Raw genomic sequence first — 25,600 nt, 5'->3', positions numbered from 1 at the left:
GTACTATCCAGTTCTGGATAACATGATTGGAGAAATAGGAAGAAGATTTTCTAACACGAATTGTAAAATTATGCAGGGTGTCCAGGCACTAAATCCGTCAAGTCCAAGTTTTTTGAGAGAGGAAGCTGTTCTGTTATCAAATCTGATATCACCTTTAATAAAACCTAGTCTGAGAAAAAAAAGTTTAAAAAGTGACACTAGTGTAAATGGTGTAAATCCTGCTGAACAGGAAGCAGTATTGTTATTGTTTTTTATGTCTCTTTTGTATATACATTATAAAACTGTACAGAAAGGCCCTGTATGAACTGTATGAAGTAAATACAACATCAAAATAATCACTAAACACCTCATCTATCAAAAAAATGTTCAAACTACAGAGGGAGAAATGGAGAGAATGTGTGTTCTCAGTAAAGAATAAAAGTGATGTCCAGTACCTTGTTTGAGTGCCGGGACACATTTATTTCCACACAGTGTATTTATGCTCACCTTAGTACAGCTCAGTCCATAGATCTTCATGGGTAAGTTTTTCTGTGAATAGTTTCTTCTTGTACAAATGGTGCCTGCAATGCTGCCACTCTGACACAGTCAAAAACTGTTTGCTTCCTTTAATGCCTTTCCTGTGATAATGCCCCACTTACAGTAGTGTTACCATACATCTATGTCCTCGTAAGTACTGTATGAACTGTTTCACATGAAACTTCAAATGAGATCAAGTTTGTCTGTATGAGTTTGTAAATGGCAGCCCATGCCCATATGTAGTGTGTACATACTATTTCTCATCAAACGATTAAATTCAGTATATATACATCTATATACATATGTTGCCACCCCTCAAAAATGCCTGCCCCCTTCTTGCCACCCGCTAAAAATATTTTTCTGGATCCGCCCCTGATCTCGCCGTTTAACCTTCCGGCTCCGATTAACGAGCCCCCGGTGCTGCTGCTGCTGCTGCTGCTGCTGCGGCTGGATGTCCCGCGCTCCGGTTGGCTCCCCCCCCTGCACTGTCGGTCACGCGCTCCCACGTGCACACACGCACGCTCGTCCAGCTTCAGCATCACGGGAGGCGGCGGCGTTTGGCAGGGAGGGCGACAGGCTTTGACTTTGGATGCTTAGTCACGTTTTTTTTTTTGTCCGAGCAGGGAGCCCGAGGATGGAGCAGGTGCAGGAGGAGCAGTGAGGACACGCAGCCGGGGCGGAGCACCGCGGAGTCCGGAGCGGAGGATGCTTGTTTGCCGCAGGCCCCGCTGTCGTGAAATTGGATACCGACTTGCGGCGGATGGGGTGACCGAGCTCGCTGCTCCGCCGGGGAGGTCCCTGCCTTCGGACGTTACCGGGGACGGAGCTGCCTGTGCCCGGTTCTAAGGAAGGAAGGAGTGGCAAGAGGGTAAAATGCAGACGGAGGAGGAGACGGCCACCGCAGAAGAGCCCATTTTGGAGGAAGGGTCGGGACGAGAGCAGGTAAGAAAGGACATTTTTTATGTGTTTTCTTTAACCTTTCTTCACGCGTTTGCTCATTAGAGTTCAAGAAGCAGCTCCACTGTAATTCCCAAACAATCATTTCCACATCACAGTGGAAATGTGTACGTACAGCCTCTTTCATTGACAAAACATGTCTCTTGCTGTTAAGTGCATGAGCAAGGACACGGAGAAGGACCTTGGCTTTAATATGAATGGAGAGCAGACTGTGGTTTTGGTAAACAGAGGGGAGGGAACTCTTCATGTCTGTGCTGATATGATACAACGCTGTATGATGTGTTACTCTTAGGGGGAGATGGTCTTTTCTTTATAGTGGAGCTGGTCCACCTGCCAGCTGTCACCACTGAAATACACTAGAGGGTGACATCACAGTTCAGCCACACACCCACATTTCTGCCAAAATACCAGTGACGCCTAATGTGGAGGAAAACACAGAACAACATCCCCCAAGCAGCATGTTCGCTTATTTGTTGTCACCAGATATGGTTTCGAGAGTGTGCTTTCTTCCTTTTTTGCTTTTACTTTGCTCAAATACCAACCTCCTTAACATATATGGTTGTTTTTAAACACAGTGTACCTTTGCCGAACCCTTATAATCCAAGTCCTTACACTGGAAACATAGAAAAATATCATCTCCCTCAAAGTGTCATGTTTACATACAATACAGAGCCTTGAATTCGACTCTGTTTGGAGGATAGTTTTCAGCACACACCCGTTTCCCCTCCAACACACTCGCATGTCTTTAGCCAGTAACCTCTCCTCCTAAGCAATTCACCACCTCCTCTATTACTCACACAGCTCTTTAATTTGCGCAAAAAGCAACAGATATAGAGTGTGTTATCCATGGCAACACATTATATAAGTCAGTTGCCAAGAAAAAATATCTGGGCATGCTGTTATTCTCGCTAACACTCGGCAGGCGGTTCTAGATCTTAAGAAAAACAGCACAGTATGCATGTTGTGTGATATATAAGTGTAATTTGGAAAATTAATATAGAGTTTAAGTTTAACAAGCATGGAGTTGTGTGCAGTTGAACAAGAAGGCTATGAATGTAAGCTTTCAGTTGTCCATTAGTCAGACTTCCCTTTTTGATTAGTTTATGTTTTTTGTGTGTTTGTGTCTAAAGAATGTCAGAAAATAGTCAAAAAAAAATATATATATATACCAGTGACAACTTCACTAAACATCGAAAAGCACCAAATCATGAGCTTTTTATTCTGGCGGCCTTTCATTCGTGTGCCAGTTGAACGGTAGATAGATTGACTAATTGTTTTAGCTCTAATGAGCTTTAAATATCCTACGTGAGTGGCCTCAAGGCAAGAAACTCACTTTATCTTTTACTGTTGTCCATCCACTCTTTATTACATAGAGAGCCTGACAGCCACATTAGATTTCTGGGGCCAACTTTTGGGAGTAAAAAATTCCAGTGTGTAATGATACCCAGTATTTGTTATATAAGGAAAGTTATGGGTTCTTTGGCTATTAAATTTGCTACAATATATTTTACCAACTAGTCGGCAACGTACCGTGAAGACACCACTTGACTCCGCATCATCATCTGCTCAGCTGTGATGTGTTTTGTGCTGCATGTGCTGCAGACACAGTGTTGTAAATAGTGGTGTCAGAGCCACCTTATTTTATAAACTACGTGTTGACACCACTCACTTCTCAATCACCTTAAGGATATTTGCTATCACACTGATAGGCCAATATCGTCCAGTAAATTAAGCTAATCGCTATATTGTTCAGTCTTTGATTTAAGCTTTGCTGAACTATGAAATGGCTAATAAAAATGACAAAAAGAGACAGAATTAAGCATTTGGCTCTTGAGTAGTAATAATATAAAGCCCTAAGTGTATAATATGTAGAGTTGCTAATCCTGTTAAATGATCCCTTTCACTTTATTCCACCACTCTCTGTCTTTATCTGTACCTGCAGTGCAGACAATGCGATGTAATGCAATGATTTCAGCCTGCATCTGTTCTCTGCCTCCATTACTCCCTCTCATCTTCCACTCTTGGTCTCCTTCCTGTTTTAGATTTGCCTTGTGGAGTTTACAGCCTCGTCCTCCCGTCTCTCTCTCCTTGACTCTGCCTCTCAAGCATTTGCACTCTCATATCTCCCCTAAGTTCATTCACTCTCTTGCCCACATGGGCATGCACGTACGCTCGCACAAGCATTAATACAACTGAAGTAGAGCAGCAAGACATTAAAATTTCAATTTTGAATTACATGTACCTTTATGTAGTCATTCTGACATGGAAATGATTCTGCCGTATTTCCATTAGCAGGGCGGTCTGTTGCATTAACCAGAGCGTTTCTGGTTTCTTTTCGAGTCTCACCAACAAATGATAAGGCTGCATTCTACCAAATTGCAAAATATGTATTGACAGAAGGCGGAGGAAAACAATGTAATGTGTAAAAAGAATGAAGGAGTTGCATGATCAAAATAAAGGTGTGGAAAAGATAAGAGTAACAACAAAATGTGTCAACAATCACGAAGCCAAATCCCCACGAAAATATTGACAGAGGAGTCAGTTTGGATTTCTACAGAATCATGAAACTTCCCACAAAAATCTACACATTTATGCTGTTGAAAGAAGCCAGAAAATTCAGTATGCAGTATAAAAAAGAATAACACTGTGTAAGCCGGCCATTAGGTTCACTAATAGAGAATTTTGGTTTTAAAAAATGGAATTTTTACACAGAAAAGTGTGATACAAGGCTATCCAACATCAGATGTGTTCAGGAAACTACTGTTTTTTGGTGGGAAGAATATATCAAGTTAAAACACTTCATCTAAAATTAACACACATGCGATTTTTGTCTGCTCTAAATCTTTTTCCTTGCTGGAAAAGTGTCTCTTTAAATAAGTTATTCCATGCACGCAAGTTTAATTTGGCAGCATATGTTTCACTCTGTGCATAGATGTAACACTTAGATTTTGCAACGAACGTAACACTCAGCTTTACAGGTGTTCTGAATTAATCGTTGATTAATCGCCATTTACACCTGCAACTAATAAGGTAGCAGATTGCACATTTGCTGCAGAGGTAAAAGGTTACAACCTTGAAAGTACATTTTATCAACAGTATGAGATTTGGTTAATTCGCCATTTTGAAAAATTCATCTTAAAATGCGCTTCTTTGACTTTCAAACGCTATAGTCTCGAGCAATGTCCCACACACAGCACTAATTGATTGGTTACCCACTGCAACGAATAGCCTTAACAACACTAAAGGAAGAATGTTGAAAAGTTCTCGTTAATTTAGGAAAGTCTTGATATGGTTTCAAATATCAGGGTTAGGGCCAATGAAGGCATTTTTTTCCTGACTGATACACAAACCTAAGCCCCGTCCTTCTTTTACCTCTGCCATCACACAGGTGTTGTAGAAAGAGAACACAATTTGTGGCAGACTTTTAGGATGCAGATTTTGAATATTATTTTGGATCAGCAATCGGCAGCGTAATCACTCACTAGTCATTTACTTGATGACAAAAACTGTTTTAGGCTGCGATAAACATCATTGGGATACTGGAAAGATTTTCTACTTGATCCCAGCTTTAGTCAGAGGTCATTAGGTGTCACAGAAATCTTTGCCATTGCTAGCTAAACCCCCATAATGCTTTCTGCTTACCGACATGGAACTGCCTCTTCAGGTCACTACAGTATTAAACAGTAAGAGGAACTGCAGCTAATGTACCAAACATTTTCTTACATGCATGTAGAGAATACAGATTTTGACCTTCCTTTGGAGCGTTGAGCCATGCTACACCCCACTTTTTCCATACTGCGTTTCAGACAGTGCCCTATCTGAGGTTTACAAAAAGGTTCTTAACCTCAGCTTAAGTGCAGAAATGCATTGAAATGCATTTTTTTCCTGAGGAATTGGATCGATTTTAATAACTTTAATGTTTTTCAAATTGTATAATCTAGGATTGGGATAAAATGACTCAGATCGGATTGGGGACAAAGAAGAATTTGTTTGGGACATCCCTACTTTTAACCGGGTATATGCAAACCTTTCAACCTTTCAACAAAGTTATGTGTTGGAGTTTGTTATTCTATATTCTGAAACCAAGATTTTCATTTTTACAAGTAGTCTCATTGATTACTGATCATTGGTATCTTTATCAGCCCTGATAAAAACACTTCCATAAATTCAGGCCCAAATCCTAGCTTTTAGTGTGCCCTTGGTACTGATTTTTTTCTTCCTGAGATGTAAATGAGATTCAAAAACAGTTCTTCCCCCCATACGTTGGCAAAACAATGACTCATACAGATGGACAGTAGAATATCAGATTATGCTGCAGTTGTTTGAGAGGTTTTTGTGGATGTTTTGAGGCATCTGCTGTGAAAATGTACAGTATCTGCCATTTTCCTCTACAGTAATGTAAGTGACATTAATTCAAGCTGATGTATAGGCTAACTGCTGCTTTCAGTGATATTTCATTTATGAGTAGGAGACCTAGACCTTACTCACTAATAATTGCCACTGCTGGGTTTTTTTATCCTCCACTGAGCTCACTGTAAAACAATAAGGAATGTCAGATTGTAAGCATATGATGACACACTGCCACCACATCAAGTGTTAACAATTTATTTATTGTTTCAGCACAGTTAGTAGAAACCTGACTCAATCCATTTGCTCTGAAAGCCTTTTTAACACTGTACTGCAGGCATCAACAGCACATTTTCCTCTCCTCATTTCCTCATTTCATTTGCCACCCACATGCTAGGATTGCTAATTATAGCTGCTCCAGTCACACCTAACCAGCTGAATCAGTATGAGCCCAGGCACAGAGGGGGAGCGAGAGGGAGAGAGCAGCACTTGTTTTCTATCAGACACCTCAATACAGGGAGGGGTATGTAAATATATTATGCACGCTGCACAAAGTAGAGTTTTTTTCATCTAATATTTGAGCCGTTACAAAGTGTTCATGTCCACTGTTCAAAATGTAACCCCAGCTAGTTTTACTATAGAATAACGACCTGAAAATGAAACAGTAAGTAATAAAAGATTCATGTTGGACCTGCGCACACATGAATGCAAAGAGCCAGTATGTGGCAGTAAATTCAACAAAAACAATGAGATTTTTCTGGCTGAAGCAAATAGAATTGCTGAAAAAGCCCTGCCAGTTGCACTGTTATCTGAAGCAGGATATATCTAATGTTTGCATGACGTGCTTAAAATCCAAGAGACAATTCTTTGAAATCTCTGACTCACACGACCTGCGGTCTAAGATTCCTGTCAGCTATGTGGGCTCTTTTTTCCAGACAGCTCTCCGTAGTGCCCAGCAATGTAATGAAAATATGTAAGTGTTTTCATTTCTGCATAAATTACTCAGATATGTCATTAGTGAAGCAGAATGTGTCATGTAAAGACCACCCTGTTTTTGTCCTCTTCAAAGAGCCTGTAAGGAAGGCGGTCCAAACTTTCAGTCTGAAAAAAATGAAAGCTGACACCATCTAGACTCGGCTATATAGATTTCTTTTCATAATGATGTCAAGGAGGCTGAGATTTGCCTCTGATCTGTACGAAACAAGAGCAAAGGCTCGACACAGGCAGCTGTAACACATACAGAATCATGGCACATCCAAAGAGCTGTAGGGTTTTGTGGCAGCACAGAAGATGTTGTGTTTACCAAGAACTACTTTCTCATACAAAAATGATTCCAACAACCCGCCTTGCATTGTGGTCAGACCTTAAAGAGGCACTTGGATCAGACCCTATGCTTTAAGTATCTGTGAGGCAGACAAGAGCCAGAAGCGTTTACTTGCAGAGAAACCTGCATCAAAGAGGTCTGATTATACCTGCAGTATGCGAGAATTTGTTTGCTTTCTCAAATCTGTCATGCTGGACTAAAGAATAAAATATTGAGAGAAATTATGGATGCACATACACTATATGTCTGATTTGCATTTGCTATGTTGACTACCTGAACTAAATTGGGAGTTTACATGACCATTTCACTGTAAATTCAGATTTTTTTTTTTTAAACACCGCAAGTAAGAAATCTGTGTTGCTTCAATCTCAGAGTTGCAGGCAGTGACATGTACAGATTGTAAATTTCTGTTCGGTCTTGATATTGGCAGATTCCCCGAGCTCAAGTTGGAAATTAGTGCCACGAGAAAAAAAACTATGAAGGCATTGGAACGAGCTTTGCCTATTTTCCAGGCACTTCTTCTCTGTAATAGACATTCGGTCTTATAAATGAAGGAGCTCAAACTGCTGTTTTCCACGTGATTGTCTGCATTGTCCCTAGATGTGGAATTTGACCCCTCATTAGCCGTTTGCTAATTAAAATGGCTTCTCAGTCCCATATCCAAGTCCTGTTTCTAGGAACTGCCAGCATCATGTAAAAGTTAACGGCAGGCCGAGTACAAAATGTTTCATTATTCTCTGAACATCAGTTGTTCAGTGTGAACTTCTTTTGTTTTGTGTGGTGACTTTGGACTGGTTTACTTTGCATCCACGACGGCAGAAGCTGTGGCTAGAGGAGTTTAGTTTTTGGGTTGTCTGAAGATTCATCCCATTGATATCTTAGTGTTAAAAGGCCACTGTGACTTAACTTTTCCCAAACTATACCTATGAACAGTAAATGTCTGGAAAGCTTGGAGAGAAATTCTTGATAAATAGTCACTTAAAGTCAGTGATGGATTTTGCCACCATGGTTTTCAGGGGACCTCACCGTCTTTCATTTTTTTGTGGTCAGAAACGACAGATACGACATTTATAAACCCACTAATATTGCTCATATGCATTGTTATTCCTATTCATAACAATCACCTAAGTGTTATTAAGAGGGGCCAACACTCACTTTAGGTGCATTTTTTCCCACATTGGTATTTGAAACTAAAGATAACTGTTAAAGATGGAAGCCTGAATTCCACATTTATTTCTAAACATGCTATTCATTCAGAATCTACCAAATTGGATAATTGGATCAAATAATCTCTGATAGTGGTTAAGTTAAAATATGAAAACATGTGGCTGTTATACAATCTTTTGTAAAGACATTATCAAAAAAATGTAATAGTACAAAAGTCAGCGCATGATATTTTCTGCATGTCACAATAATACAAAACAAAACAAATAGAATAGAATAGAATACTTTACAATATGGGCATAGTCTTCATTTTTGGACTACACTTTGTTGAAATAAACCTTGGTTTGATGGTCAGCTTAAGGCCCCTGATGGTTTGAGATGGAATAACCTGAAGGACAACCATGAGAAAGATTCCCATGGCAGTTAATGGCTTCTGGTCAGAGCTCAAAACAGCAAGATAAACCATAGTTTGTGTTGACAGTGTCTGATATGCTTTTGCACCAACTGTCATCTATCTGTGCTTAATGATAGTTGTATCAGCATATTGGGAAAAATGCACTGAGTTTTATTTGTTTTAACACTAAGTCAATTATAGATTTTCAAAGCTGACAACTACTGATGAAGAAAACTGTTTTAAATTTGCACCCTTAGTGCCCAACTATTAAATTCTCTTCTAAGTGTTCTCTACTCACTGTATGAGTCTGGATAAATATGGATTTAAACTCCCACCTTACTGGTTGGTGGAGACATACAACTACAAGCTGGTAATTTGCAGTTACTGGTAGCACTGCTTCACCCCTAAGCTCATTAAGCTGTCTCCAGGCTGTGCCACTCAGGGACAGCACATTGCTGCATGTCTTGTCTTTACCTGTGGGAATAAGAACTGCTCATACTGGCAAAAACTGATTGGCATAAGTGCATCCAGGAATAATTTGACTCCTGTCTTGGCTGATTTCCCCCACACTGGCCGCACACACTAGCTGCAGAGTCTGGATGAAAATGTTGGACCAGAACCTTGCAAGTTGTCTTTTATTTTCTAGGACATTCTCCTCTTTGGGTGACATTTATCTGAAAAACTTAACAGGAAACAAGGAGGGATTTAGAGGCAACAAGGCAAAATGAGAGACGGGGGGACGTAGGGAGAAGGACGAAAAGGATGGATTTTGGCAGTGAGCTTCCCTGGAGAGAGGTGCAGTCTGTCACTGCTGCCATCTCTTTAGTCTCTCTCCTCCCTCTCTCTCATTTTGTTTTCCTTTCATACTTGCATTCATGAAAAGTTCATGAGCATTTCTCCGTCTCTCTCACGCTCCTCATCCTCCTCCCCTCTGCCGCTACACTACACTTTTAGCCCAATCAATCCACTTAGAGACAGACTTTCAAAGAGGATGTAACAGAGGAGACGAAGGGGGAGGAGAGGTTGGGATTGGAGAGTAAATGCTTAGGAGATGGGAGGGAAGATTCGGGGAAGGAGGAGGAAAGGAAAAGAAGGATTATGTAAGAATAAATGAAGGAGGATGTAGAGAGAGGAGGCATTCAGGAAGCAGAAAATATGAAATTGGCACCAGTGATAATTTTCCCGAAGTCTGCAATCGGACGCGTTTCGGGAGCTTTAGCAGAGCGATGACAGACTAGTGGAGTGTAGGTGCCCTTCATTCTGCCTTTCACTACTTGCCCTTGACGTACAGTTGTAAAATAAAAAAAAATAGAAAGGCAGTGCGTATGGCTGTGTGTCGCAGCCAGCCAAATATGCCAGCGAATCGCAAATTGTGGACAGCGATCGTGCCGGACAATGAAGGAGATGAGAGTGTGCATGAGGCAAAGAGTGAGCGATAAAGGGGGAGGGCTTGTGTGTTTGATAAATGGAGGGAGTGATGTGCTGACAGGACAGGCAGACTTGACTGAGAGAAGGGAAGGACAATGGTGTCATCCCATCTGTGTGTTTTTTCTTTTGGTATCTGCTTTGTTGCTCTTTCGCCTTGTCGCATTCAGGCAGAGACAAAGAGAGGACACATGCAAGTACAGACCCACATAAACACCTCTTAGCACATATGACTCAGGCAGTACAGGTGTGTTTTACCTGTGCTCCCTCATGCCCACACACATGACAAATATAGCACACAATCTTTTGGCACATCGCTTCCCAGCTTTCTGTCTTTTTCCCCTCGTTCACACACACACCGATTGCAGCAGCACTGATATGCCGCTGATGTCGGAGTGGAGTCAGTTGGCTACAGAACAGTCTAGAAGCATCATCTAAATTATTCACATACTCTTTCGCTGGCTGCATTACAATTCTGAGAACGTGCATGCTGGCGTGAGTGTGGATAGAAAGATGGCGAGAGAGAGAGAGAAGAAGGGCACATTAGAGCATCTATGCATGTATCTGAAGCATGCGTGTGTGTTTGAGTGCACTGTAATATGATGTCTTCACAGTGCAAGTGAGGCATCGTGCACTTAGAGAGCGGCATAAACAGCGCGTGCGTCTAATGTGCAGCACTTATCCTGTGATGGGTATGGTTCAGCGTAATGCATTCTGTTGGTGAAGACCTCAGCTTACGCTCCGTAATATGACACTGTTTACCAAACAGGAAGGTTGTGGTTATTAAAATCTCACCAGGGGGTCACCAGGTGTGTTAAATCTTTGTTCATACCTTATTATTTCTTGTAGCAACCATAACTGCAATCGTTTTCACCTGTCTGACGTGATTAAATATTAACATTCTGAAGCATGCTGTATTATTTATCAAAATCTTGACTGTCAACATGAGTACATAGAAGTTTGTCAAATGTTTTGGCCCTGCTATATTAAGAATATCACAGACTGGTAGTAGGGCTGCATGGTTTATCAGTTCAGTTTATTGCAAGGTGTACGTGTGCATTAATCACATAGCATGAAGTGTGTTGTTTAGGCAACCTAACTGAAACATCCTGCAACTTTTTTTTTTTTTACTGGAGACAGATTAATTGTAATGCTGCACAATTAATGGAATGTTAATCTTGAACTTGATGTTGCAAATTAATATAATCAATTGCCATATTGATTTTTAAAATCCTCATAGAAAACATTTAGATAAGGGTATTTGATTTCAAGTTGGGTAAATCTGACATTAGGAAAACTTATTTCATTCTTTTTAAAAGTAATTTTGGTCTCATACCTGCCTGAGTTGATGTGCTGCAGTCACTGAATGGAGACTCGAGACTTCTCTGTGCAAAGTTGCCAAGCAACCTTCAATTATAACCTGCATGTCAGGCGTTTAAGGAACATCCGTAATCCAATCCAGTGAGATAATTTGGGAACAATTTTACTGATATATACCCTCTAGGAGATGAAGAACAAACTTTAGTCTTACTTTGATACAGATTACAACATCGAAGTGAAAGCAGTGGTCTGTTTATTTATATGTGAAAGTAAAATAAAAATATTTTTTCTGTAAAATCAATCGATAATTGTAACATATATCAGCTTGTGCAACATGTTTGGTATCTGTGACTTAAAATCATGATAATTCTGATGATCATGCCAGCGCTTAGAGCAGATGACCCTGTTGCCAAGGGATACTGCACATTCTAGTGCTTGAGGCTAACGTTTGCTAGTATAGAGATATTAAAACGGAGTTCTTCCTGAAGAATAGCTAGCATGTGCATCTCCCTAAACTTTTTTCATTCAGATTTATCATTGAGACTTGTACTTAGAAACTTGCACAGTCTCCATTTTGTATACATCTGTTTCCCCATGAGATCGTGTGATTTGGTGCACTGCTGCCTGATTGCTTCCTCTGGTACGGTAATCCTAATAATATCATGTAGTGTGTGATGCTCCATTATTTTCCGATCTTGCAATATGCGCATGTCTGAGATTAGAGAGAAGAATGTCTGTGAAGTTCGTCCTCATGTGTGTGATGCAACCTGATTTGAAGATCTGTCAGCATTCTGTAAAGTCTAATCTGTCATCTCTCTCTCTGTGCCCTCATAGCAAAGGCCAGTCCAGCAGTCTCTGGCCTCCTCTTTGTGTCGGGAGTCCCACTGGAAGTGCCTCCTCCTGACCCTCCTCATGTACGGCTGTTTTGCCACGCTGGCCTGGTGCGCTCTCTGTCGTGTTCCTGTCCTCGGCTCCGCCTCCATCACTCTCGGTAGTGACGATGACGCCACCTCGGCGGCCTACTACAGTGACCTCCTGCACTTGGAGAGTCCGTGCTCTAGCGGTTACGTCTATATCCCCCTGGCCTTCCTGGCCATGCTCTATGTGGTTTACCTGGTGGAATGTTGGCACTGCTTCTCCAAGACGGCCATGTTGGCTCATGCTGAATTCCAGGTATCTGTCAAATCCAGTTTTACCACTGAAATTAACACCATGGTTGAAGACGTCGACCTCAACATCCAGCAGGCTGAGGTTTACAGCTGCAAGAGAAATAAGACATTAAACAGGAAAATCTGTTTACATATTGACTGTTGTATTGTGTCTGCAAAATCATTAAAATAAAATGGGTAAATCAATAAAAACAACTGCGTTTGGGAAAGATAAACAATAATCACTGCTCTAAATAGGCCCACATTTAATGCAGTTTGGAGACCTTTAATATTTCATGAGGAGAGAACACAATTTTACAACTTTCTACTTGAGTGTGGAAAAAAAATCACACTCAGCCATGTGGAGAAAAGCTGACCTGGGGTCATCAGTCTGTTTTTCTAGCTATGTGTTGTTTGAATCCAGTAGCATATTGCATGTAGTTGTTCATCTGCCACAGCCAAAAACATCTTTTTCGCACTGTGATGATCCTTGGCAAAGCCTGTTTTGCTCCAGATTTCAGACTTTTACTAGATTTTATGCAAAACAGAATGGCTGCTTGTACTGCCATTGCAAGAACATTTCAGGCAATGTTGCATTTTATCAAATTTTTAACAGACTACTATTTTTAGAGACTATAGAGCATGCAGGTTTTATGTAAGAGTGACATTAATTAATGAGATTCCTGCTTTGTTCTTTCACACAGGAGGTGTATGAACGTGTGCAGAGGCTTCAGCAGGCCACTCCCTGTATTTGGTGGAAGGCCATCAGCTATCACTATGTGAGGAGGACCAGACAGGTGACGAGATACCGCAATGGAGATGCATATACGACCACACAGGTGAAGAGACTCTTCCTAGGACACACACACACTTACACTTTGACTCAGTTTCACCCTTTCTTTTTTATGTTTGTAGCTGCACTGTAAAACTTAATTTGTAAGCTTTTATAATAACTGCTATACAAATTTCTCCTATAGTGAAATATTGCGGGGCTGTGTGCAAACAGCTGTGTGCAGTAAGAACAATATTCTATTTAGTAACCATGCTTTATTGATGCTGAAACATATGTAAAGATTGAAATGTCTTACTATTAAATTCCTTTGTCACTCTTCTCTTCTGTTCTCCCTCCTCCTCCTCCTCTCCATTCTCTTCTTTGTCATTCTGTTTCCCTCTGTCGATGCCCTTCACTCCTCAGGTCTACCATGAGCGGGTCAACACTCACGCCTCCAGTTCAGAGTTTGACTACGCCCGCTATGGTGTCAAAGACGTATCAAAGGAGCTGCTCGACTTGCAGCTGCACCCTGCTGTTCGCCTCCGTTTCACCAAGTGTTTCAGGTACCAGACATATATCAATTTTAGCACTGGCTGACTGAATTTAATCTTTGAAGTGCAACTGCTTTATAAAATTCATTTACTTTTTTCTTTAGCTTCTCAAGTGCACGTGCAGAAGCTGCCTACCTCACCCAGGTAAGATGTGGCAGAAAGTGTATTTCGAATAGTTAATTGTGCTTTTCATGTTATTACTCAAGTTTCAAATATTGATTATTGTCATTTCAATCAATTTAGTTTTCAAATAATTTATTCATTGTTTTGCCTTTTAATCTCAAGAAGGAGGACAAATAACCCAACAAACGACGTTCCACTGCCGGTTCATGTCCTATGTTCTTGGTTGAATTGTTGTTGAAGTATTTATTGCAGCATGGTGTTGCACATATCAAATGAAACTGTGCAAAATGACCTGTCCAACAATACTAGCAGCTTTTTTCTGTTAAACAGCTGAGTGCCCTTTTAAACACCCTTTACTCTTGTTTGAATTACTCATGAACTTGTCATTGCATAGATATGATGTCGATATCTAGATATGTTAAAATCAATACAATACAGATATGTGTGTGTTTATGCAATAATGTTAATATCATATCACAGGAAAAAGTAGAACTGGTAAATGTGCTTGTTTTTGTGAATACTAAAGTCAGATGCTATGAAAAGAGATTTAACATCAGGAATGTAATATCTATTTTTACAATCCTGCTTCTCAGTTGTATAAACCACAAAGTCCCTGTTGTTCTGTAATGTAAGTGTACCAGATATCAAAATATACACCAGAATCCACCCTTTCAGATGAGCCGAAGAGTAATCCAGTTTTGAAAGTTACGCATTGTCTTGAACACAGGGCAGACATTGCATCCAACTGTGTATGAAAAGGACAAAATAATAGGTTTGCTTTTCATTAAAATGATTCAAATGTTGTAGGTCGCTGTATGTAAACAAGCAAGTTACTAAAATAATTACATTTACTGCTGTTAGGCATTAAGCACATACTTTTCCCAATTTATAAGTCACAGAGCATCTCAACACCATGGTCGTGACATTACCAGATTCCAGACAATCTCCCCTAAACAATCATGAAAATATATCTCTACTGGTATCATTGTATGATGATATACTTCTAAATACATAGCAACTAAATAATGTTCATCATGTTTTTTTCATGATATGAAGATGAAAAATGAAAAAAAGGGATTAATATATCAAATGATGAAAGATCTGAAAAGCCTTGACTGTTCTGAAAGCTATTTCATTCAATTTCTAGAACCAAGATAGAAGCTTAAAAGTTAAGGTAGTGAAATTACCCTGAAAATAGCCTAGAGCTCATAGAGTTAATCATAGTCTTCCATTTTGTCTTCATAAATGTGGAGAAGCCTGCTAAACTGAGCAAAACCCATAAAAAGTATCCTTGTTCAGTAAATTACTCAAACCAGTTTTGAATGTATTCTCTCTATCATTTCAGCAGTAATTCTTAAACAACACGTTATTTTACTCTCTTTTCTTTGATTGCAAGCGAGCGCGCTTCTTTGGGGAGAACGAAGGTCTTGACGACTACATGGAGGCCAGGGAAGGCATGCACCTGAAGAACGTGGATTTCCGTGAGCACATCCTGGCGTTCCCAGATCCCGCTCATCAGCCGTGGTTTTCCAGGCACCGGGTGTTCTGGCTGGCTTCTGCTTTCCTCCTATCATGGCCCTTGCGAGTCGTGTCTGAATATCGCACAGCATATGTCCACTACCATGTGGAGAAGCTGTTTGGGGAGGATGAGGATACAGTGGGAGGCGGCGGTGGAGGGCCGGGTGGAGGTGGAAGAGGGGACGGGGTTGAAAGAGGGACTGAGAATGGAATCCATCCAGGGGGGATTGGGATTGGAATTGGCCTGAATGGGACAAGCTACAGAGCCATCTCCCGCGTCAACACAGTGGACATGACAGAATTGGAGTGGCACATCCGCTGTAACCAACAGATGGTCCCGAGCTACTCTGAAGCCCTCCTTATGGACTTGGACACAAGTGGGGGGACAAACCCCACAGCCTCAACGCCCATCTCCGGGCCTCCGGGCACCACCCCCAGCCAGGGCACCAACCCGCCTCCTCTGGCTCTGCCTGTGGTGTTCAACTCGGCTTACCTTCTACAGAGCTGCCCCCGATGCCGGAGGACCACATCGAGCGCCAGTCTTCCCTCCAGGCTAAGGGCCCCAATGGGAACCACAGCGCTGCTGAATGCTACCGTGGCAGGGATCAGGGCGGCAGGGCCTGGAGGAGGAAGCATCGGAGGAAGACTGGTGCTCAGTCGGAGTGGAATCTCTCTGGGGAGACTCGGAGGCGGGCGCCAGAACAGCCTGTTTCATTCAAGAAGCATGGGGGGAGGGCTAGGTGGAGGCAGGGAGGATGGAGGAGGGAATGGGGGAGGAGGAGGAAGTGGTGGAGGAGGAGGTGGTGGAGGAGGAGGAGGAGGGGGAGGATTCCTGGGGCTAGGTTCAAGGCAGGACAATGAGGAGACCAGAGGAGTGCTTGAAGGAGAAGGCGACGATGACGAGGAAGAGGAGCAGGAGGAGGAGGAGGAGGAGTTGAGGAGAAGGGAGGACAGGGAGAGAGGAGGGAGAGAGAGGGACGAGGAGGCAGAGCAAGAGAGCGGAGGGGGAGGAGAGGTGAGGGAGGGGAGGGAGGGGGACAGGGATCGACCTCCATCCTACCAGGACGCATTCTTCTTCCCTGTCCTTATTATACACGGAGAGGAGAGCTGCCATGCTGGAGATGACATGTGATAACGAGAAACATGAGTAAGAACTGCAAGGTTCAAGCAGAAAGAACAGAAGGAAAAGAGAGGACACACACAGAAAGAGAAGAGAGGATGCAGCCAGAAGAAAGAGAGAGAGGTAAGAATAGATCTGCAATAGACAGAATTACCAAGGAAACAGAGATGAAGTCCAAGTAAGTGAATAAGGCTAAGAAGGAAGAGAAGAGAAAATACATTCAGAGGCGAGAATAGACAGGAAAGACATGCAGTGCTTACTGTAAAAAGTCAATAAACCTACGAGCTCAGAGGGAGACAAGAGCTGATAGAAAAGTGCAGGAGCACGATAAGATGGAGGCTAAGAAAATGAGCGAAGGGAAGAAAATCCTGCATTTACTACCTAGATGAAGAGAGAGGGATGTAGGGGCTGATCAGGTATTTGGGAAAACTTAGGAATATGTATTTCCAAATATATCAGCAGGAGCAGGAGTGGGAGGTCTAAAGATAGCAGCATGGAGAGCAGCAGAGAGAAGGTGAACAAGCCGAGTGATAGTGGAGGTTTAAAAGGGTATTTGAGGTGTTGAAACTTCAGTTTTGCTAAAATGAAACGCAGAGGAACAAACTAGAAATGTGTTACAGCACGATAAGGTGAGAATTTAAAAGACGGGATCACAAATGCAGTGTAGTGAAGCTGAGGGAAAGATACTGAAATGCTTTTGGGGAGAAGGGCAGAACAAGAAAACAGAAAATCCAGTGTTGGAGCGAATCAAATAAACACACACAGACCAGACTATACTAAATCTTATTTTCCATTTACCAGATAATTCTGATTCTTAAAAGCTACAGAACAGATTTGCCAAAAAGATCAAATCAAGAGGAGGACTAAAAAAATGATTGCAGGATTTATCACCCTCTGAGCAGCAATTCTGTCTTCTGATCAGGAAATGACGTTCGAACAGGCCCCACATGACACAAGCCTTGTAAAAATTTACTGTACAACTCCCACACAGCGCCTCACTTGCACCCGTAACAGTAGGCAGTGCCAATAAAAGAGGAGGAAACATCGATTTCCTCCCCGTCCTGTCATGCATACTTCACCATTAGTTTCCTCACCGTTCCATCCATTATGGAGCTGATAGAAATTACATCCATAAAAGTAGAGCAGTTGCTTCCTCTGCTTCTCAGCTCTACCCTGCTCCTCCTTTCTCCCTCCACGTTATCACCTCTCCTGCACTTCATCTTCCGTCCTCATCCCTCTCTACGAGGAAAACCATATGTTAAGAGGTGTAATTCTTCATCTTTTTTTTCTTTCGCAATTAGCACATATTGCACATTTCAGTGAGGGGTGTTTACATAAAAAACTGATTTAGCTCATGCATCATTACCTTCCCGTCCTCTTTTCCTACACCACCCTCTCTTTCTTTCTTTCCTTTTTTTTTCTAAAGTGTTGGTTATGTGATACACCTCTCTGCTTCTGGAGATGCTGAGATCAGATTTCATCTCAGCTCACTCCACATATCACATCTCCTCGAGGCTGAGCTTTCTCCCAGAGGATCGTATTTTCTAAACCAGATATTTCCCACTCATGTGATGCTTTTTATGACCTCTATTCCTGTATATTTTGAAGAAACACAAGGAGATTTGAACAAATTATGTGGGTAAGTGGATTTACCCGACACACAGAGGAGCAAAAGAGGAAAAATAGCCTTTAAAGAAGCTGAACGTTGAAGGCAAAGAGTAAAATGTCCACCAGTTATGACAGTGTCTATAGTTTAAAACATTGTTCCCAAAGATAGGCCTGTACAGTATGAAGAAAAAAAATACAATAACTAGAAAACCTTCCTCCAATATTAATATACTATATATCATATGTTTAGGCATGAAAAAATCACCTATTTGTCTCATTTATGACCATAATATTGAACTGCATGGAAAGTCAAGTTCTTGTATTTAAAGAAAAAAAGAAAAACAAGAAGAAATCTGACTTTTAATTGCTTTCAATTTTTAGAGCAGACAACAAAAATTGCTTTACAACAAGGATTCACAATTTCAAAATAAAAGCAACGACAGTGGTCAGTCATTATCAGCCCTGTGATAGAATAACTTTGGCCACGCTGCTACCTCCTCCTCCTCCTCCTCCTCCTTAAGAAGAACTATCTGCAAACAACGCCTCAGTATAAAACGTGTAGAAGTTTGCTGGCATAGAGATGCATGTAGCTACTAATAGCTATGTAGCAAATACGGCTAACGCAGTGCCAAAAAGCAGTGATCCATGATCAGTCAACACAGATTCTGATATTTTAGACACATGTAGACAAGAGCACGGACAAGAATCAGCAGGGAGTAGCCCTGTCCTACTTTCTAAGTTGGTATGTTTTCCTGGAAAATCAGCCCAGGAAAGGCAATTGGCACACACAACCATCAGTGCTTTGACATGTATAAACTTAACAAAGCACACAAAACCTGCTAAAGTAGCAAGAAGCAGTTAGAGTAGTTAGTCGAGCATTTCTTCCCTACATAGCGCCCTTCAAAGGTTACTTCAGCCGCTGCCTGGTGCCGGACGGGTCTCCCTTGTTCTCTCTCCGCTTACATGATGATAAAAAGCACACTGAAAGAATGAGTTTCCCAAAAATGGAGCGAAATAAACGACACTGGATGGACTTCCTGACTGATAGAGGTAATGGACATGTTGACCCCCACACAGGCACACAAATACGGACATTACTGAAAACTCCAACCTGGATTCAGCAGCGAACGTTCTCTCTCGGTGCAACTTTTTGCAAAGAAAAAGTAGAGCATGACTGCTGCCCTGGTTTGGTGTAGGGGACACACATGCACACACATTCATACAAGCATCCTGACACACATTCACATCCGCCGATTCTAGATCTTCTGTAGCTTTCGGGGACATCAAACCGAACTGGGCACAAGGAAACTGACGGACGAAATAGTCACAGGGAGAAAACTGACTGGAGAAAATAAGCAGCAAAGAGGACATGAGTTTCTGTGTGACTGGAGAACTGGACAAGACTGAAATGTGAGATTAAAAGACAATTATTTTTACATAATTATTATCTCAGTCTCTCGACTTGTGGATAAAACTGTCTCCATTTAATGTCCCTAAACAAAAAGAAGCACTAAAAAGCACTGAACACACGTCTTTGTTCATTTATTTGCCAGGTCATGTTGCTTTCACGAGTTTTCAAGTTTTATTGCAATAATGTGGATGGAATTCAGGATGTATTTTTGTTCTTATAACCAGTTTGTCATATAAACTCAAAATGAGAAAAGATCGAATTTAAAATCTGAATCTCTGAAGACAAAGCAAGAAAATACAACTGTATCATCTGCATACTTGAGTAGACATTTCAACTTGTTTGAGTGATGTCTAAAATCCAAATGCCTCTTCGTCAGCTGCAGAAGATTCTCATGTCTTTGCTGTTTTTTAATTTGTTCTATTATTTTTTTATTTTTGTAAAACAAAATCCTCTTGGCTTCCTGATGAGCCGGGATTGGTGAGCCTCAAATCGAGTTATACTTGCTCGCAAGTCTTTTTTTCTTCATCTTAAGCAGATGTATTACACTAATATGTGTAGTTACTGGGTATTTATAAGCTGTTTTATTATCTCAGAGTGTGTCAAAAGTGTGTCCACCGCTTCAGGTGTGCCAAGAGAACTTCGTGCCCATGATGTCTTACACAGAAACACTCACAAACTCATGTGCGCTTGCATGTTTAGTCACAGCAGTTAAAGCAGCCATTATAACAGCTTATTTTAGATTAGACTGACATTAATCCTAAACCCATAATCGCCCTGCACTCGCAGTCTGAACACAAACATATGAACACAAACACTGAAAGCATGGCACTGTCCTGCTATGTTGCCTTTGTGTCCCACGTTGCCAACGTTTTTTCGCTCAGGATTTCAGTTAATGCTGCATTCCTGTGGCAACACAAGTTCACACGTACAAGTTCATTCACATGCCAAAACAAAGAAACAGAGAAATCGCCTGTGCTTACACATATAGACATTAGTGGCTGATACAAGTGGCTGCACCAAATCCACACAATGTGCAATAGTATGATCAACAAACATTTACATCAAGTGGCAGGATTTACTCCAAATAATAGATATAGCAAAAATAATCCTTCACCTGTCGTGCGATCTTTGTCAACAACATGCACAGGGTTTGTTTGTTTGTTTGTTTTTTAATACATTTATATTGCGTATTTTGTATATTGGCTGAATGAAAAGGTGCGGTTCATGTGTAAATCCACTCAGAATGTTTTCTTACATTTTGTGGTATGTTGTGGTTGCTTTTGTCCACTAGATGGCAGCAAAGCCTTATATAACGTGACAGCACCGACGTGTGTGTTACTGTGTTTGGAGGGTGAACCAACCAAAAGGGTAGAAAACAGCTGCTTGTGTGTTGTGGATTGAAACTGAAGCATGTTGCACATCTGCACACACACAGATGTTAAAGCAGGTGATTTGTGAAACCGCTGATAAAAAACACAGATTCTGGGATGTGGCCAGAAGTGCAACATCTTCCAACGCTTTAACCCACAAACACCACTGCAGTCTGAAGTGATTGTGCATTTATCTCCACTGATCTTTTTTATTTTCCGTTGACTGAATGTGTTACTAAGCAATATCCCTGCTTCTGGCTGGACATGTATATGTTGCTAAGCAGCTTTCTAAACTTATAACCACAAACAATGAGAGCTTCAGTCACTGAAATAACAGCACTGTTGGATAAAATTCATGACTTGGAGCTTCCATTTCCACCACGTTGTGCTGCTCTATACCACACAAACTACAAATAAAGTGACAGAGAGGAAGGTGGTTTGGTTTGTGATCGATCAGCTTTATTCTATTTCAACAAACTAAAGCACACATCTGAGTTCTTGTTCCCAAATTCAGCCGTTTTTTTGTATTTTTCGTGGACACAAAATTCTTCACCAAACCTCATCACTCGACTATCTTATAAAATGCTCTAGCAATTTTGACCAATGTATTGTTGTCAATACTGTTTTTATCTTGTGGTCATGGGGTGAGGCGAGTGGCCCCACTGAGTTTGTCAAACACTGTATAAAGGAAAAAAAACATGTCTACTATTGGTTTGACTCAGTCACATGAATTCCAGCCGCATTTTCAGCCTTCATTTTCAGAAACACTCGACCAGTCTAATGCTGATGCTGAAAACTATCAGGTTGTGTCACACATTCACACTGGATAATCCAAATAAAACCAAACTGCAGCTTCCACATATTATATTAATATGGATTTATACAAATAAACAACAGAATTCAGGGTCTTCCTTCGACCTCTGACTTCAGACTCTACAATGTGAGTTTGTGTGCATTATTAAATCTCCCACAGAGCTAAAAACAGCAGCCAAGGTTACCGTCTGTTCTTGCACAGACACATAATGAATAATAGCAGTACCTCTACTGAGCCTTGTATTTGTGGTGATACAATATCAGTGCGATTTGGTTTTGCACCGGAACAATGAATAACTTATTGTTGTACATTGCTGATGCAACAACATGTCAAGGCATAAAAGCAGTGGTCTTGTCCAGAAGTGGGCAAAAAAACAAAACAGTAATTTTATTCCAACTGAAATAATCCCAGACCTTCTGCTCAACTATCTTTGATTTTCATAAACTATGAATATTTGAAATACTTCACTTGCAGTAATTTTTTTTCACGTTGAAATTTGAGGCCAGGCTTGAATGACAATATTTATATTTCAGGAGCTATTAAAGATAAAATCCTTAAATTTTTACTGTTAATTCCTGTCAAACCATTGATTCAGAATCTGTAAAATTGGACAAGTAGATCAATTAGTCTCTGGTGATTCATGACTTTTTCACACATTCAAATTTGATTGGATGAGGATGTGCTTGGATGACAGTATTTATATTTCAGGAGCTATTACGGATAAAAGCCTTAAATTTTCACTCTTTCACTCATTTCTCATCATGTCATCAATTCAAAATCTGCAAGTAGAATAGAATCCTGGAGTTTTAAAAAAGAAAAATCTACATATAGTTAGTTATAGTTAGTATAGTATAGTTAGTATAGAAAATGTCACTTGCTGACTTCTTCATTGGCAATTTTTATTAATATGTGCTCAAAGATGGGACTTCATTTTTCTATTTCAGCTCGCCTATGATCAGATACTATTTGATCTACTCGTCCCGTTGTGTAGATTCTGAATTAATGGCATGATGAGAAATAAGAGTGAAAGTTAGCCATCCGAAAGTATGTGATGCAAGTTAAAATATGTTTATAAATATACATATTTTATGCAATAACATTTCAAGAAAATCAGAGATAGTAGTGCAGAAAATGTTCTAAAATTGTTAGATTTGCGATGGAAAGACCCTGTAGTAAATGGTACCAAAATGATGGCTGTATTAAAAGCTCAGATACTGTCATGTGATATTCAGCTCTAAAAATCTGCTGTCAAACTTGAATCCACTCAGTCAGACGCTCATCAGTGCTGCAGGAACCACCTCTCTCTGTTCAGACCTCAGAAGCTACGATCACGCTCCCATTTCCACGTTTTATTTCTTGCTAAATATTTAATGCCGCTGGATTACTTGTGAGCCGTCAAACAAATGAACTGTCACCACAGTGTAGTTGTTATGTACATGCCGCCTCTATGGAGTTAAAACAATAATGTCACATGCAATGCATTATTGTCTTACACAGTGATGTGTGAAGCCAAGAATGGGCTTTCTGTTCAAGCACCGTCAAGCAAAATGTCCTCAGTATTTAAGCTAATTAATATGTAACTGATAATTAGATTGTCAATATCACACCAGATTATAGCTTTTGTCACTGGTCTGTTTAAGATAATGTAATTACATCGTTCGAGCGGAAGATGACAGTGAAGGTAATGGAGCTGGTGGCAATAACTCTGTTAACTGATGCGGTCCTGGCGATGATGATGACAATTAATTATCATGGAAGATACAAATAAAGTCAATCTGCTTGGTTAACCAGGGTTTGTCTAGTAATTTTTTTTAACTTAACAATAGATTTATCATTTTAAACATATTACCAAGTATGATTAGATTATTTTCTTCTAGTAGATAGATTTTGTTTTGTGATGTATATACAGAACACTAAGGCAGTCTTTTGGCTCTTGAAGGAGATTTAAAAAGATGGAATAAAATTGACTGCGGTGATTTTAACTTGGAGACTACAAGCTTTTAATAAACAGCCTGCATTTCAAAGTGATGATAAGCATTCAGGTCCTGTTTAACCAATTCTATGTTTTGTGTGTAATTTAAAATAAGGTGAAATTGACTCTCGAGCTCGGTCATAATATTATTTTCACCGCAAATATTGCAACTTGTAGATTAGCCAGTAATTCTTTTGTTTTATTTTAGTTTATCTTTAAGAGCACAACTTGTCTGTTTTGATCTGCCTTTTATATGAGAAGAAAAGACACCTGCACACTTTCCTGTTACTTGCAATGAACTTACAGGGAAATTAATTTTGGTTCTTCATCTTGATCTTTATCAGGTGAAACTGAAGGACAAAGAGCATGCCAGATAGATACAGCCAAAGTTTTCAGGTGTCTGCAAGAAACTGTGAGTATGAGTCTTTACAGTTAAGATTTAATCTGTGTCACAAGTTCCCCAAAGTTTATGAAAGCACAATAATAAATCAGTAGAGTACCTCTTTCACAATTACATCAGTGACCAGAAGTGTACATACACTTGTGAAGACAATGTATATCGTAGCAGGAATTAGTTCCCATTGACTCCTACAACTTGTAATTATCTGTGACGGAATCATTGAAACCCATGTGTCTGTCACAAAAATCAAGCATTTTTGTCCTTTCATAGATTTATTATTGGTCTTCTGGAAATATGACAAAATCTGCTGGATCAAAAACATACATAAAGCTTTTTTGACATTTGGTTAAATGTCCTTTGGCCATTTTCACTTCAACTAGTGGTTTTTGGTGTCATCTTAGCAGAACTGGTGTAGTTCAACTAAATGTGTTGGCTTTCTGACAGACTTGTTTCTTCATTACGATCCACAGATTGTCGATAGGGTTTAAGTCAGGATGTTGGAGAGGCCAGTCTGAAACCTTAATTCTAGCTGGTTTCACCATTTCTTTACCACTTTTGATGTGTGTTTGGGGTAATTGTCTTGTTGGAACACTCAACTGCATCTAAGATCAACCGTCTGGCTGATTATTTTAGGTTTCCCTGAAGAATGTGGAGGTAATCCTTCTTCTTCATTATTCCATTTACTTTGTGTAAAGCATCAGTTCCACCGAGAACAAAACAGCCCCAGAGCATAATAATGCCACCACCATGCCTGATGGTAGGTTTGGTGTTCTTTAGATTAGCTTGTTCCCTCTAGACATATTTCTGGTCGTTATGGCCAAATAGCTCTTATTTTTTTCTTCTAATCACTGAACTTTGCCCCAGAAGGCCTTTTCTCTGTCCATGTGATCAAACATCAGTCAAGCTTTAAGGAGCTTCACCATTTTATCCTTTGTGACTGAGTCTAACAAGGTTATCAGATGAGACCTATTTAAATTTGTTCAGACAAGTCAGCAGCTGTAGTCAATCGGAATCACTCGTGAGAATTTAACAGGCCATAAGAAAATCTGATAAACACAGCTTTCTACTTCACCAAAACTGATAATTCAAGTTGCTGTATGTATATTCTTGACCCAACAGATTTTGTCATTTTTCAAGAAGACCTTTAATTAATAAATGAGAGAACTAAAATGCACAACTGATTTTTGTAAAAACGTTGCATGTGTTTCATTGCTTTCATCATAGAAAAGTAGAAGTCATAGGAGTCACTGGAAACTCAAGACTGACATGATACACATGGGATTTGCAAATGTATGTAGGCTTTTGGTCACGACTGCATGTGTAACCTTGATGTCTGGAGACCCATA

At 40.4% G+C, this 25,600-nt stretch overlaps 1 protein-coding gene across 1 annotated transcript; it reads left to right on the top strand.

The window, feature by feature from the left end:
• The first annotated feature begins 931 nt into the window (after positions 1 to 931).
• LOC111567538 (transmembrane protein 151B) lies at positions 932 to 23,669 on the top strand. The gene is made up of 6 exons (XM_023268726.3): positions 932 to 1,458; positions 12,282 to 12,620; positions 13,300 to 13,434; positions 13,791 to 13,930; positions 14,023 to 14,062; positions 15,438 to 23,669. Exons 1-6 carry the CDS (start codon positions 1,390 to 1,392, stop codon positions 16,689 to 16,691), a joined length of 1,977 nt encoding a protein of 658 aa, XP_023124494.2. The 5' UTR covers positions 932 to 1,389; the 3' UTR covers positions 16,692 to 23,669.
• The last annotated feature ends 1,931 nt before the right edge of the window (positions 23,670 to 25,600 follow it).

This window comes from Amphiprion ocellaris, chromosome 23 (assembly GCF_022539595.1).
Source record: "Amphiprion ocellaris isolate individual 3 ecotype Okinawa chromosome 23, ASM2253959v1, whole genome shotgun sequence".
NCBI classification, from domain to species: Eukaryota; Metazoa; Chordata; class Actinopteri; family Pomacentridae; genus Amphiprion; species Amphiprion ocellaris.
This window is presented reverse-complemented; position numbering and strand designations above follow the sequence as displayed.

What these genes read in the sequence shown, in the direction of transcription:
- LOC111567538 (XM_023268726.3), top strand. Translation starts at nt 1,390, where the DNA reads ATGCAGACGGAGGAGGAGACGGCCACCGCAGAAGAGCCCATTTTGGAG. An exon ending in TGGCTCATGCTGAATTCCAG is followed by an intron (nt 12,621 to 13,299) that starts GTATCTGTCAAA and finishes TCTTTCACACAG; the next exon opens with GAGGTGTATGAACGTGTGCA. An exon ending in ATGCATATACGACCACACAG is followed by an intron (nt 13,435 to 13,790) that starts GTGAAGAGACTC and finishes TTCACTCCTCAG; the next exon opens with GTCTACCATGAGCGGGTCAA.